This window comes from Ochotona princeps, chromosome 13 (genome assembly GCF_030435755.1).
Source record: "Ochotona princeps isolate mOchPri1 chromosome 13, mOchPri1.hap1, whole genome shotgun sequence".
Taxonomy (NCBI): domain Eukaryota; kingdom Metazoa; phylum Chordata; class Mammalia; order Lagomorpha; family Ochotonidae; genus Ochotona; species Ochotona princeps.
The window spans coordinates 14,926,054-14,939,271 of record NC_080844.1 but is presented as its reverse complement, the minus strand read 5'-3'; the positions used below and the strand labels follow the sequence as shown (position 1 = coordinate 14,939,271).

Here is a 13,218-nt window from a genome sequence, read left to right as displayed (position 1 = left end):
TTCCAGCTTCACAGATTGAGATATGCTTGACCAGGAAAGCGGAGACTGGTACAGTCACCCTTTGTGTGTGTGATAAATAACAGCAAAAATATTTGAGTCTTTCCGTATTCTAAGATATTTTCAAACTGTTCATTTCCAAACGAATGCCTCTCCACATGATGCATACAGTGGCTGATTTCTCAATCTTACCACTCGCGATAAGTTTGAGGACTATTAGAACATATAAAGAGGAAGACTTTTAATAAATCTATTTTTGTTTCAGACTTCTCTTTCAAGTATTTATCAAGTTAGCATTCTTACAGGAAGGAGAGAAGATGTACGTATAACATTAGACTTGGCCTCTTCCTTCGCTGCTCACTTTATATCTTTGAAATAAGATTCCTCCCCTTTGGTTGGAAGGCCTAAGGCTGATTTCCTACTAGCTGTGTTAAAATGATCAAAGCCTGGAATGGGTAGTTGGCATCTCCAATCCGAGTATTTGGCTCAAGTCCTAGCTGCTTAGCTTCTGATCTGCTAATACACATCCTTGGGAGGCAGGAGATAATGGCCCCAGTACTTGAACCCCTGCCATCCAAGTAGTAGATAGGAATGGAGCTTTGGGCCTCTGTACTTTAATAGGTCAAGTGAGGAAAATCAGAAGCTTCTTAATAGAGCTAAAAGGGCATTGATAAAATTTCATACCTCCTAATTTTGAAAATCACAGTAGGGAGTGGGTGTTTAGCCTACTGGTTAGGACAGACAGGTATTCCCTGTTGGAGGATGTTGGTTCAGCTCCTGTCTCTGCCTTTTCACTCCAGCTTCCTGCTAATACTGACTCCAGCAACCAGTTGTGATGGATCAAGTGGATTCTTGTTACCCGCATAAGTACCGGGATTGATTTTCTGGCTCCCAGCTTTGGCCCGTTCAAGGCCCAACCATTGCAGACACTTACGGAGTAAGCCAGTGATAACAATTTTCCCTCTTTCTTCTTCCCTTCCCCTTTTCAAAACAAAACAAAAATAATAAAAATTTGTGGCAAAATACAAGTAGCAGTGTGCCCACATACACGGATCTTAAAGTTTGTGGGAAATTATGTTGTGAAAAAACTGCACGGATTTCGAAAATTTTTGCACCAAAATAAACTCTGAGTTAGCGTACCTGAACAGGATCTCCTTTGAGATACTAGAAAGGATAAGACATTGGTTTGATTTTTTTTTTTTTTTTTTATCTTAAGGCATTGGTTTGAAAAGATGCCCTCAGCTGGCATCGTAATATAGTAGGTTAAGCTGCCGTCTGTGATTTGGGATCCCATATGGATGCTGGTTCAAGTCCCAGCTGCTCCTTTTCCAGCCCAGCTCCATGCTAATGTGCCTAGAAAAGCAGATGCCCAAGTGCTTGGCCCCTTGCCATTCATCTGTGAGACCAGTAGAAACTCCTGGCATTGACCTGGCCCCACTCTGCGTATTATGGCCATCTGAAGAGTGAGCCAACAGATGGAAGATCATTCTTTAATTCTCTTTTTCCCTCTCTCTCTGCCTCTTCGCTATTCAAATAATAAGTCAATATTAACAACAAGTTGCCCATATGGGTGGTAAAATGAGTTTGGCCAGATTTGAAGCAGGAACAAGCATCAAATTGATGATGAAGCTTAGATGGAAGAAGAGTGAAATTGTTGATGCTTTATGAAGTTTATGGAGATAATGCCCCCAAAAATCAGCCATCTACATGTGGATAACATTTTAAGACCAGGGAAAACATTGTTTAAGATGAAGCCCAAATGGGGCCAGTGCAATGGCTCAGTTGGTTAATCCTTTTCTTGCAAGCTGCCATATGCGTACCGGTTCATGTCCTGACTGCTCCACTTCTGATCAGGCTCCCTGCTTATGGTCTGGGAAAGCAGTGAAGGATGGCTTAGGTCCCTGGGAACCTGCACCCATATGGGAGACCTGAAGGAAGCTCCTGGCTCCCAGGTTTTAATCAGCTCAGCTCCACCTGTTGTGACCATTTTGGGGAGTGAAGCAGTGGATGGAAGATCTTTCTGTATGTCGCTCGTCTCTATAAATCGGCCTTTCAAATAAAAATAAATAAATATTTTTAAAAGGAATGAAGGAAGGAAGAAAGAAGGAAGGAAGGAACAAGGATGAATAGCAACAGACCAGTCACATGAATTTGCAAGGACGGAGTTAGCCTTGTCCACACCCTGATTGAGGAGGTGCTGATGGTTAACAGCAGAAACATGGCCAGCCCCATAGATGTCTCAATTGTTGAGCTGACACAATTCTGACCAAAACATTAAAATAGGACATGCCCTGCTTGATGGCTCAGTAGCTAAATCCTCACCTTACATGTGTTGGGATCCCAAATAGGCATCTACTCATGTCCCAGCTGTTCCACTTCCCATCCAGCTCCCTGCTGGTGGCCTGGGAAAGCAGTAGAGGACAGACCAAAGTCTTAGGACCCTGCACCATGTGGGAGACCTGGAAGAAGCTCCTGTCTCCTGGCTTTGGATCAGCTCAGCTCTGGCCACTGTGGCCACTTGGAGAGTGAACCAATGGATGGAAGATCTTTCTCTGTATCTCCTTCTCTGTGTAAATCTGCATTTCCAATAAAAATAAATAAATCTTTCCAAAAAAATTAAAATAGAGCAAACTTTGTGCTTATATGGGTGTCAAAACTGTTGCCTCCAAATCGGCTGCAAACCAAAACAGCTTTTGGTGAAGGTTTGAAGAAATGGGATCATGAACGTGAAGCATTTGTTTGAAAACTTTCTCCACCATGAATGCACCTGCTCATTCTTATGAAATGAAGAGTTTTCATGGAAGATCATTAGGTATCCACCGTACAGTCCTGTGTTTGAGACTTCGCGTTCAATATTGCCACTTCCGAAAAGCCTTTCTGGATGCCCTCCTCCTGTTTATCCAGTGATATGCTTCCACACCACAGACATGCAGCACTCTGTATTCTTTCCTTCCATTCTGCATACCACAGGCTGATAACTGCATCTGTTTCTTCAGTACTTACTCATTCCAGGAGAGTAAGGCAGGGACACTGTTTTTCTTACCAGAGACAACTCTTAATACCTGGCAAGAAGTCTCCCATTGGAGATCAAAAATCAATGATGCAGTGTGTGTTCTGTGTGAGAGCACCAAGGACCCCCTTACACCTCCCCCCCCCCCCCGCACACACACACACACACACACACACACACACACCACCCTAATTATTCAAGCTCCTCTGGTCAAATCCTATTGGAGGGGACTTCTTAGGGAGCAGTTACTTAACTTGCAGTAGTCCCTATGCCCACTAGGTGTCTCTCCATACCACTGAGAGGACAGACCTTGGCGCCCCTTTGTATTTTCAGATTCTCAACCTCACTGTTCAGCATGGGGGAGGCTTTCAAAGCTCCCTTGTCACCTGGAGAACTGGTCAGAAAATGCAGACTCTCGGGCCCCAGCTAAGTAAGATTGGCGGGATCAGAACCTGCATTCTAACAAAGTACCAACAAGGGTGCAGGATAGCCCTGTGCTTAAAACCTTGGAACACAGGGAACAGAACCCTTCCCAAGTGACCTTTTGCTACAGGACATTCTCACCATATTTAAAAACTTGAAAAGAGGTATAGTGTTTGTTAGCTTTTATTATGAATATAAAATATACATACAGCACAATATACATTTACACATTTACAGCTTGCATTTCTGTGGTTGGTTGGGTTGGGTTGAGATTTGATTTTTTTTAAGCACATTCAGTCCCGGTGGCCCCATAGGCCACCCCTTCCCTACCCTGCACGTACATTCACCACGTTCTCTTCACCTTGGAACTCTGTGTCGTTTGGCAACAAAACAAAACCAGGCCTCAGGGGGAAATGGTTGGCTTTCCTGTGGTTCTCACAGAATTACTTTCATTGTCTTGTTCCTTTCCTGTCGCTACATGCCTTTCATTGCCTCATCATTCAAACTTCAGCATTAAAAGTTCAGGAGAAAAGAGAGCTGTAACAGTCACCCTTGTCATTTAAAAACACCTTGAAAAATCTTGACATGCATGAGGAGACACTTGACTAGACACTCGGAACATCGCTCATTTCCCACAGTTGAAGAACTATCTATGGAAAGCTTGGGAAATGTTGTATACAGAAAGTGCTTTGCTTACCAAATGGGTGTTCATGAAGGTCTGGAGATCAGTAGCATCAAAGTAAATAAATAAAGTGGAATAAATTAAAATAAATAGTTTGGGTTTTGCTAAAGGAAATTTAAACACCTTATAACCCTGTGCTTTCTTGAAACTTTGTTGATTACATCTTCACAGCAGGTTGATGAATAGATGTTGGACTCTGGCAAGTTCCCCTTCATTCAGGCCATGCCTTCAAAGTGCCAATAAGCAATTGCTGATTGTTTCATTTCCTTAGAATGTAGCTATGCGAGAGGTCTTGTATGAGTTCTCTTTGAGGCTGTCAAATATTGCTTTGGTTCCATTTTGCCAGTTTAACACTAGATCCATTGGGGTCTTTCCAGCCTAATTTAAAAAAAAAAAAAGACAAAAATTTGACTTCCAGGCAAGAGGCATCTAAACTCCATTCTTGCTGCATGTTTAATGAAGGAAGGGCTGGGTATATGTTATCAGTGTTTTACTTGCAGTTTATCGTCAAGCCAATCCTCATTCTTTAGCACTGGAATGCTTTGGGCATTTCAGATCAGCATCAATCTTTTCCTCTATGGGATTATCCTAGGTGTTGATAAAATAGCTGATCCCCCACACAACAAGCAGCAGAAGCACCCCAAGTCATTTTAAACTCACAATTGCTTCTTCAATTCCAATATCCTGACGAATGGGCTCCTGGAGATGATGGTACTCCTTTTGGTCAAAAACCAAGTCCCATCAGTTTGTAAAATCATTTGTGATTGATAAGGACTGGTGATAAATGAGCTACTTCCAGAGTCAGTGTAATGGAGTAAGAGTGAAGCCACTGCCTGGAGTGCTGGCATCCCATAAGGATGCTGGTTCAAAACCTGGCTACTAAACTTCCAATCCAGCTCTCTGCTAATGCACTTGGGCAAATAGTAGATGATGGCCAATGCCAGTGGGCTTCTGCATCCACGTGGGAGACCTGGATGAAGTTCCTAGCTCCTAGTATTGGACAAGCTCAGCTCTGGCCATTGAGGCCATTTAGGGAATGAACCAGTGTATGGACAATCTCCCTCTCTCTGTCTTTCAAATAAATGAGCAAATCATCTTTCTTTTAAAGATCTGCTTCAGTACCTTGGATTAAATAGGTGTTGCCCTGTTCTGGGAGCAGATTTTTCAGTTCTCAGAATTTACATTGTGAACTCCTGGCAAATTTACTTCTCACAGAGTTGATGCCTATGATGTGTAAATAAGTACTTTTCTTGGATCAAATTTTGATTTCCATTAGGCATGCATCTTCAGATATTTACAAATACTAAAACCACTGAGGTAGAAGTCTTAATGTTTTACATCTCTGCACATTCTGAAGCTTTTCTTTAACTTAGAATTTGTAAAGTAGCAGATTGGAGATGCAAATCTGTCTATAGACCTATTTTGGTGTTGCCTAAACAACTTAAGCTTTTTTTTTTTAAGGTTAGAATTAATTGACAACAGTTGGGTATCCAGACATTTCCCAACTGGATCTGTGATTCTATGGGAAAATCAGTAGAGCTGGGCCACAGAGCAATAAAGAACTGAATTGAGGAAGATTTATCACCTTTTTAGAAGAGTTGTATGCAAAGACCCCAGCAGCCACCCATTGAAGCCATGTGTGTGACCTGCCTGGATCTCTGTAAGTATTTGAGAACTTCCATCTCTCTAATGCCTCTCTGAAGGGGCAGCCCTCAGCAGACAGGAAGACAGAGTTTGGACAACAATAGCATAGTATGTGCTATCTGTACTCTAGTGGGGAGAGCCACCTGTTGGCTGAAGTTTAACTGATAATTCAGAGCCAGGAACCCTCTATGTGTTTTGGGTTATTCTTCCACAAATTTCTTGCCATCTTCTCTGTTGAAGTTTAGCTCCTGATTTTCTGGCTAGTTACATAGTCTCCTCAAATGTGTATGCTGTTTATCTCTGCTGCTAGTGTTCCACTGCTTGGAAAAAAAAAAAAAGCTTCACATGTTCTACAGTTGTGGAGATTGCATTGAATCTATCCTTCTGATTGCTTTAAAAAGTCACCTGGTGGGACAATCTTGGAATTGTACAGGAGAGAGCGCTACTATTAACACTTTGCCAACCCAAGGGGTCATCACTTACTACTACTGCTCTTCACCCCTATCACCAAGTCAGATTTTTTTAAAATAAAATATTCCTGTCAGTCTCTAGTAACATAAACAAGGAAAAAAATATTCATATTGATAAGATGGCATGGTTCTTTTCCCCCTTTTTGTAAGGTAATTCTCTAAAATCTTCAAAATCATTTCTTCAGTCATTTATCCCTCTTTAGCTGGATTGTATTTTCAAGCTTATATTGCATGATGTTTGGAATTAGTACCATGAGGAAAGGTTGGTTTTCTAAGAATTATTAAATCAAAGTCATAGCAGTAAGCATGGCTTCTCTCTCTGTCCATGCAACCTGCATCATTGTGGAAGTAAACACTGTCCTTATGGAAATGGAGAGGGACATTGACACCACCAGAGGACTACTCAAAATGCCACCTCCGTGGGTAGCCTTCAGTATTTAAGAAATGCTTCTAGAAATCAGAAAGCCTGCCTTCAGTGCCCCTTATTTCAAGCACTCACGCAGTTCTTGATGCCGAGGTCCGCACCATACATAATCAGGAGTCTTATCATCTTATAACGGTTCAGTCTCACAGCATCATGCAGGGGCGTGTCACCCTCCTAGAGAAGCAGAATAAACAGCAGGCTACAGTGAGTCTGAAGCCTGGAAGTGGGTCCTGAAAGAATCCCCCAGCTTGCAGGAGTGAGTCCAATGAGCAATGCAGCTGTAGGCGGCCCAGCGTGGACTACTCACTCTGTCTTTGGCGTTCAGGTCTGCTTCACAGGCGATGAGGTGCTCTGCACAATCGTAGTGGCCTGTGCGCACTGCCACGTGCAACGCTGTGCTGAGCAACTGGAAAATCAGAAAAGGCTGCTGATGCTGTGGAAGTGAGGACAGCACGGTCCCAGACCCCAAGGCATGTGCAAGCAGGAGAAGAGGTCAGGACGCCTGTACGTAGCAGGGGCTTCCAGACGACCTTCATGGAGAGGTGAGGCTAGGAAGGGGAGGGGAAGGAGAAGGGGAGGTACCTTATCTCGGGCGTTGATTTTTGCACCTTTGTTCAGCAACAGTTTTAAAACCTCCAGGTTTCCTCCACGGCATGCCCAGTGGATGGCGGTAGATTCAAGCTATACGGGAAGGCAAAAGGACACAACATGGATAAGAATCTGGGCAGGGGAATCCATACTGAATTCCTCAAGCCCAGAAGTCAGATTTGTTAGGATGTACATGGTAGCCCTGGGTTGGCTTCATCTGCATGACCAATTCTAACCCACAGTTGAAGTTGTTTACCAAATGTTTTAGCTAGGCTCTGTCAGTATATGTGCATATGCAATCATGCATGTATGTATATATGTGTGTGTGTCATTGGGGTTATTAATTTAACAATTTTGTAAAATAATGATTATTTCCTGCCAGTCTGGTGTTATACACTCTACATACTTCTAGAGTACACTATACACTCTAGATGTACACTGTACATGTTATACACTCTAAATACCTCTAGAGTATGCCATACACTCTCCCAGTGGCTTCAGGCTAATTTTGCAGATAAAGTAAACTAAGATCCAAAAAGTTCTACTTTTCTGTCCTAGGAAACACAACTAGTAAGAGGCAGGATAGATATTCAAACATCTGAAACTTTTAACCTCTTTTATTAAATATACTCTAAAAAAATCTAGGCACACATATTCAAAACTGCTGGCAGAATCAAAGCAGTTCCTTAGAAGAGCATTCTAATCTCGATTTGACACCTCATCCAGGGTCCCTGTTGCTCTCTGGCTGTCTCTGCTGTCATGGAGGCTAGCACCTGTCTCTTAGCCATGTTCACTGCATATTGTACCTTCCTTCTCACTGCTCTATTCGGTAGGCTCTATTCTAGGCTTCCAAATCCCACACTCAGTTTCAGTCTTTTCATGCAAGCTTTATATTTGTTTCCTTAATCTTTTTCAATGTGTTCTTTGGTTTTGATTTTAGCCACATCCTTTGGATGTTTATGGTACTCCCTTGCCACTTTGCTGTTGAGTCAAATTAAGCTTCATATAAATAAATGAAGCCTTTTCACAGCTCAGTTGATAAAATATGTTATATATTGGTCTTGGTAGAAATCACAGTGGCTGAATTATTATCGTCTGCATGGCAGCTACTTTCCTTAAATGCAATTTATTTAGAATGTAGTCTGGCCATGACCTCATCAGTGGCAATCGGCATCTATCACATAAAGTACATAGCTAAAGAATTCTTATAGTTACTGGTCTCCCAGGGCCTTGAACAGGCTTCCATGTTTAATGGAAGAACAGGGTGTTGAAAGGCAAATGTCAACTGTATTACTTCTCAGAAATGCAACTTAGTGGATAATGACCAAACTTGCTCAGGATATTGAATTCTGTTTAAAAGTTTTTGCTTCCTTCTCTTCCTGCAACCCTCATCTCTTTTTCTTTATGTATGGAAAGTATTTTCTACATAATCTAGTCCCTTCTCCCAACTTTCTTTGTATGGAGAAATGAGCTTTTGCCTACTCCTCTCAGATCAATTTTCAATCTAATCATCCCAGTTTTTCATTGTTGGCTTTCTTGAGTTTCTATAAGGTTTACTTATTTTGGCTTACTTCCAAGCAAAGAAATATATTTACCATATCACGGAATTCAATCTGGGCTCCAGCTTCCATTAACTTCTCGACAATTGCCAAATGCCCTTCCAAGCATGCTCTGTGAAGAGCTGTCCGTTTATACTGTCAGAATAGAGATTAAAAAAGAGAGAAGACAGCAAAGCATATAAAAATGTGCATATATTCTTTCAGAGGTATGAAGCTGGGGACAGTGATGACTCAAGCGATAGAAAAGCAAGTGCTTCTTTATGAATTAGGAGTGCCAACGTTAACTACAGTTATAGAATTAAAACAAATAACCTGTAACTAAGATTTGAACTTCTTGCAACATGCATTTCTAAGTCTTCAAAGATCTGCAATTGGGAAATGGGAATTTAGAGGCTCAGAATTACCTAAATGATGACATTTCCCATTCTTATATTTAGTACCTTTCTGTACTGTTATCTATACAGATCAGTTTTCTCCTATATGGGGTGATTGTTAGGCTGACTCTCAAAAGTATTCAATTTTGTTTAAAGAAATAGGAGGTTCATATTTTGTATGTAAACTCAGAAGTGCTTCCCCTGACCCAATTTTAGTTAATGGGTAAAATAATACAAGATTAGCGATTTTTGGTAAATTGCCTTAGCATGAATGAGTTAATACCAGAACTGAAACAAGTGAGGCTTCCTTTCATTCCAGTTCCCTGTGCTTATAGATAAAGAGGCAGGTCTAGAGAACACACGTTAACTGCTCAAAATCAAATAGCCCAACAGTAGTAGAGCTGGTCCTTGAATTCCACTCTCGTATCTACATCTAGTGCCAGTATATTTTGATCTAATCAAACATGATTCTCTGATCCTTCCTTACTAAAGTTTATCCCAAAGACCTAAGAAGCTAAAGACAAACAGGAAAATCAGCCGTAAGTATGTGAGTACCAATAACCAGTAAACAAATAATCCATACTACTAATCTAGATTTTTTTTTTTACCACTACACTCTCCTATTATGTCCCTGGCAGGTATGACAACAGTTGGGTTGGGGGGGGAACTATTTCAGGTGGCAAGACTGGCACTGTATATTAACAAGGCTGCTATAAAGCACAAGAAGCACAAAATCAGTGAGATGGATTCTGCAATGCTTAGCGTGAGCCTTACCTCATCACAGACATCTGGGTTGTTCTTGTCTGACAAGAACTTCTCTACTACTGCCAGTTTGTTCTCCAAAGCAGCTTTTAGAAAGCTAGGCACATCCACAGGTTCTGTCTATAGCAGAAAAAAGGAATAAATAATGTAAAAATTACCATGAGCATTCAACCAAACCCTGCCTAGACCTTTTTTCCCTTTTAGCTCAACCCTGGGGGTGTGATAATGCAGAACCATGGAGGCCTTACAATGATTTCCGGTTCCGGTTCCTTTGCTTCAGGAACTTTAGCTTTCCTATATTTTTTCCTTTTCTTCAGTTGGATGATTATTTCAAGGTCTTCTAAATTTTCAAGCTTTGATCTTTGCTCTAGTTTTTTCTTTTTGAGCTAAAAACAGAAATCCAGATTTAAAAAAAAATGTGGTGAGTTCTGACAAGCATCCTGATGCTGTCTAAACAAAATCATACTGTCTCAGATAAGTATGAACAGTTTGGGCAAAAAAAAAAAATCAAACTTTTAAAATAAAGCTTTGACTTAGATTTAATGATTTTAAGTTTGGGGGAATCAAATTTTCAGCTAATTAGCTTCAAGTGTACTTCCTTTATTTCTCCAGCCCTTGACTAACCAGAGACACAATTGGGTCTCTAAGTGATGATTTTGTGATGAATTCTACAAACAAGCCCCAGACTTTTGTAGTCTTTGTAATCATGTTCAAGAATTAAATTTTGTTAACTCGAAAGAGTCTGATAATACATATTAAACTCTGACATATCAGTGCCCACCAAGTAGGATTTCTAAAACAGGCCACCCAGGGACTGCAGCTAACCAAGGCACATTTTATATATGTTAGTAGGCAGTGAGAATTTACTTAGCAACACAGAAAGCAGATACAGTCCAGCAATGACCCACAGGCTGCCAACCGCATTATTAAGAAAAAGAGGGATTAACTAGATGGTGTGTGACATTACAGATTCAGTAGATATGTTTACTTTTGAAATCTGTCTCTCAAAGCATTATCACAGCACATTAAATAATTGATTCAGAAATCAAAGGTCATAGTTTCATCAAAGAATTATTGTTCTAAACTGCTTCCACAAAGCTTGCCTCTGTGGTTAGAACTGTGTAAAGAAATGCCTTCGGAATGGATGTATTTGTTTGGTTTCTTCCCTCTCTCCGTCCCTGGCACCTCCCTCCACCATATCAACCCCAACCTCCCATTAGCAGATCCTATGGAAAGCTCTTACCTCTGCCTCCCGCTGCTTCTCCTTTTCCCACTGTTGCTCGGCCAGGATCACATGGTGGGCTGGGAGTGTCTTGAGATCCTCTTGCTTCTCCGAAGTAACGGCAGCTTCATACTCTCCATCTCTAAAATCAGCAGGAAGGAATTCCCCTGTCCCCTGGAGGCTGCTCCTCTTGCCTGTGACCTGCAAGGGAAGAGGATGGCTGCGTCAAAAGTGGGGGTGTCCACCCTGGAGGTGCTGTGGGAGGGTGAGAGCCTTCGTGTGTGCTGCACTGTCAGATCTCAGGATGCAGCCTGGAGCTCCAGGTATGCCCAGGTACCGCCAAGGGCTTACCTAACCTCTTAGTTAGAACAAGGCTTAGGCTGAGTTCACATATTTCAATCTACTTTATCTGCTTAATCACCTTTCTCTGAGGAAACTGACAAACTCCTCTGCTTATTTAAGATTTTTTTCACATTAGGTAATTTTGATAGCTCTTGACCTTGAATTGTAGATTTTTCCAAATATCTTTTTTGCCATAAAATATCTACCTAAGACATTTTGGTAACTACATGTGAGTCCATGTTATAGTAATAAAACCGAAAGAGGAAATAATGAATAGGAACTATTCACAGAGCTTATTCTATCTCCTCCAATTTTTCTTTTTTCGGTTTCACTTGGTTCATCATGTAAACCAAATTTTTCCATATATAACATTTTTACAGTTACCTTGCATGATGCCTGAAAAAAAAAAGGTGATTTCAATTTTCAAAGAAAAGCAAAGACAACCCAGTTTTCATTGCATAAAATTAAGGCATCTCACATACCAGCTCCTCTACCTTCAGCATCATCATGTTGGCTGCAGTGCGCCTGCCTCTATGGTTTTCCCCTGTGGAATGAATCCCTGGAGTTGGCCCTACTGAACCCCTCCACACTGCTCGGCTTATATAGTTGGAGCTGGGTGAGATAATCTTCCAACCTGGGAAGCCAAGTAACAGCCCTGCCCCCGCCAGTAGCCGACTCAGAGGCAGGTGAATTTTCATTCCAGACTCAGTGTCTGGGAAGCCCAAGAGGGAGGGGATGACAAGCTCCACCACCTCCCCCTAAATATGTGAATCAGGAAGAAATGTGAGAGGGCCATTCCTTTGGCAGTGACCACACTGCTCAGCAATGCGAATCATCCTATTTATCGTGAAGCCAGAGGACAGCTGTCTGTGAACATTGCACCACATCACTGCTCCTTTTCCTTCTTTGTCAGCTCTCATATGACCAACCTATCAAGAAAATGTGAATGTCCTACATATCACACCCCCAGTAATATCTTTCTGATAACCAGGCTTATCAACAGTTCGATTAGGGGGGAAGTGTTGCTTTAGGACCTCCTATTCTGGTGGATAAACAGCCTGAGAGGAAAAGCTTTACGTCCTAATGGCACTTTTCTATCTATATCTATTTGGAATTCTCTGGAGTGATGTCTGGGGCTAAAAAGGCCTCATGACATGCCACCTTCCCATCCTTACAAGAAATTGAAAGCAGTCAGTAATGCACTTTTATTTTAAGGTGTCACTGACCATAATTAGCACATGACATGCTCACTGTGTTTCTAAAGCGGCACAGTTAACTGAGCATTTTTACTTCAAAGTGGATCAGAGTGGTCCAGAGATGGATTACGAATCAGAGTGGTCCAGAGATGGATTTCGTGAGCCCAGATATTAGCAGCATGACCTTGATCAGGTAGTCGAGCCAGGAGTTCTCAGATCCCTGTTGGAACTTGTCAAAAAGGCATACCTCGGGGTCCCCCTCCAGGGACTTTGAGTCCATTTTAATTCACTCCTAGCTATCTGTCTTTTTCAGAGCATCCAGACGGTTCTGCCACATCAAGGTTGGACACACAGTGCTAGGCAGCAATGTGCATTGCTTTGCAAAGACTTCTGTTTCTAAGCTCTCATCTCCAAGGTGTTGAATTGTGAAAAACATGCAGGTTTCCTTATAGTTCAAGGAGATACTAGGGTTCCTACCAGTCATTGCAAATCCCCCTTTTAGGAATAGAAGAATATTACTGGAAG

General features: G+C 41.7%; 2 protein-coding genes across 3 annotated transcripts in view; one reads left to right on the top strand and one right to left on the bottom strand.

The window, feature by feature from the left end:
- RPP30 (ribonuclease P/MRP subunit p30) overlaps window positions 1–5,707 on the top strand; it is a 41,434-nt gene extending 35,727 nt beyond the window's left edge. The window contains exons 14-15 of one of the 2 annotated variants that reach the window (XR_009246467.1): window positions 798–934; window positions 5,574–5,707. Coding sequence is in view for 1 of the 2 variants with exons in the window: in XM_036495710.2 (XP_036351603.2) it covers window positions 798–808 (11 nt within the window). In the remaining variant the exon portion in view is untranslated. Of the gene's footprint in view, window positions 1–797; window positions 1,159–5,573 lie in introns of those variants that run through there. The other variant, XM_036495710.2, reaches the window with a different exon arrangement.
- On the bottom strand, window positions 4,351–12,235 carry ANKRD1 (ankyrin repeat domain 1). The gene is made up of 9 exons (XM_004583367.4): window positions 11,980–12,235; window positions 11,177–11,356; window positions 10,182–10,319; window positions 9,946–10,053; window positions 8,834–8,932; window positions 7,233–7,331; window positions 6,958–7,056; window positions 6,726–6,824; window positions 4,351–4,490 (listed from the first exon to the last, which is right to left on the bottom strand). Exons 1-9 carry the CDS (start codon window positions 12,193–12,195, stop codon window positions 4,380–4,382), a joined length of 1,149 nt encoding a protein of 382 aa, XP_004583424.2. The 5' UTR covers window positions 12,196–12,235; the 3' UTR covers window positions 4,351–4,379.
- Between the last annotated feature and the right edge of the window lie 983 nt (window positions 12,236–13,218).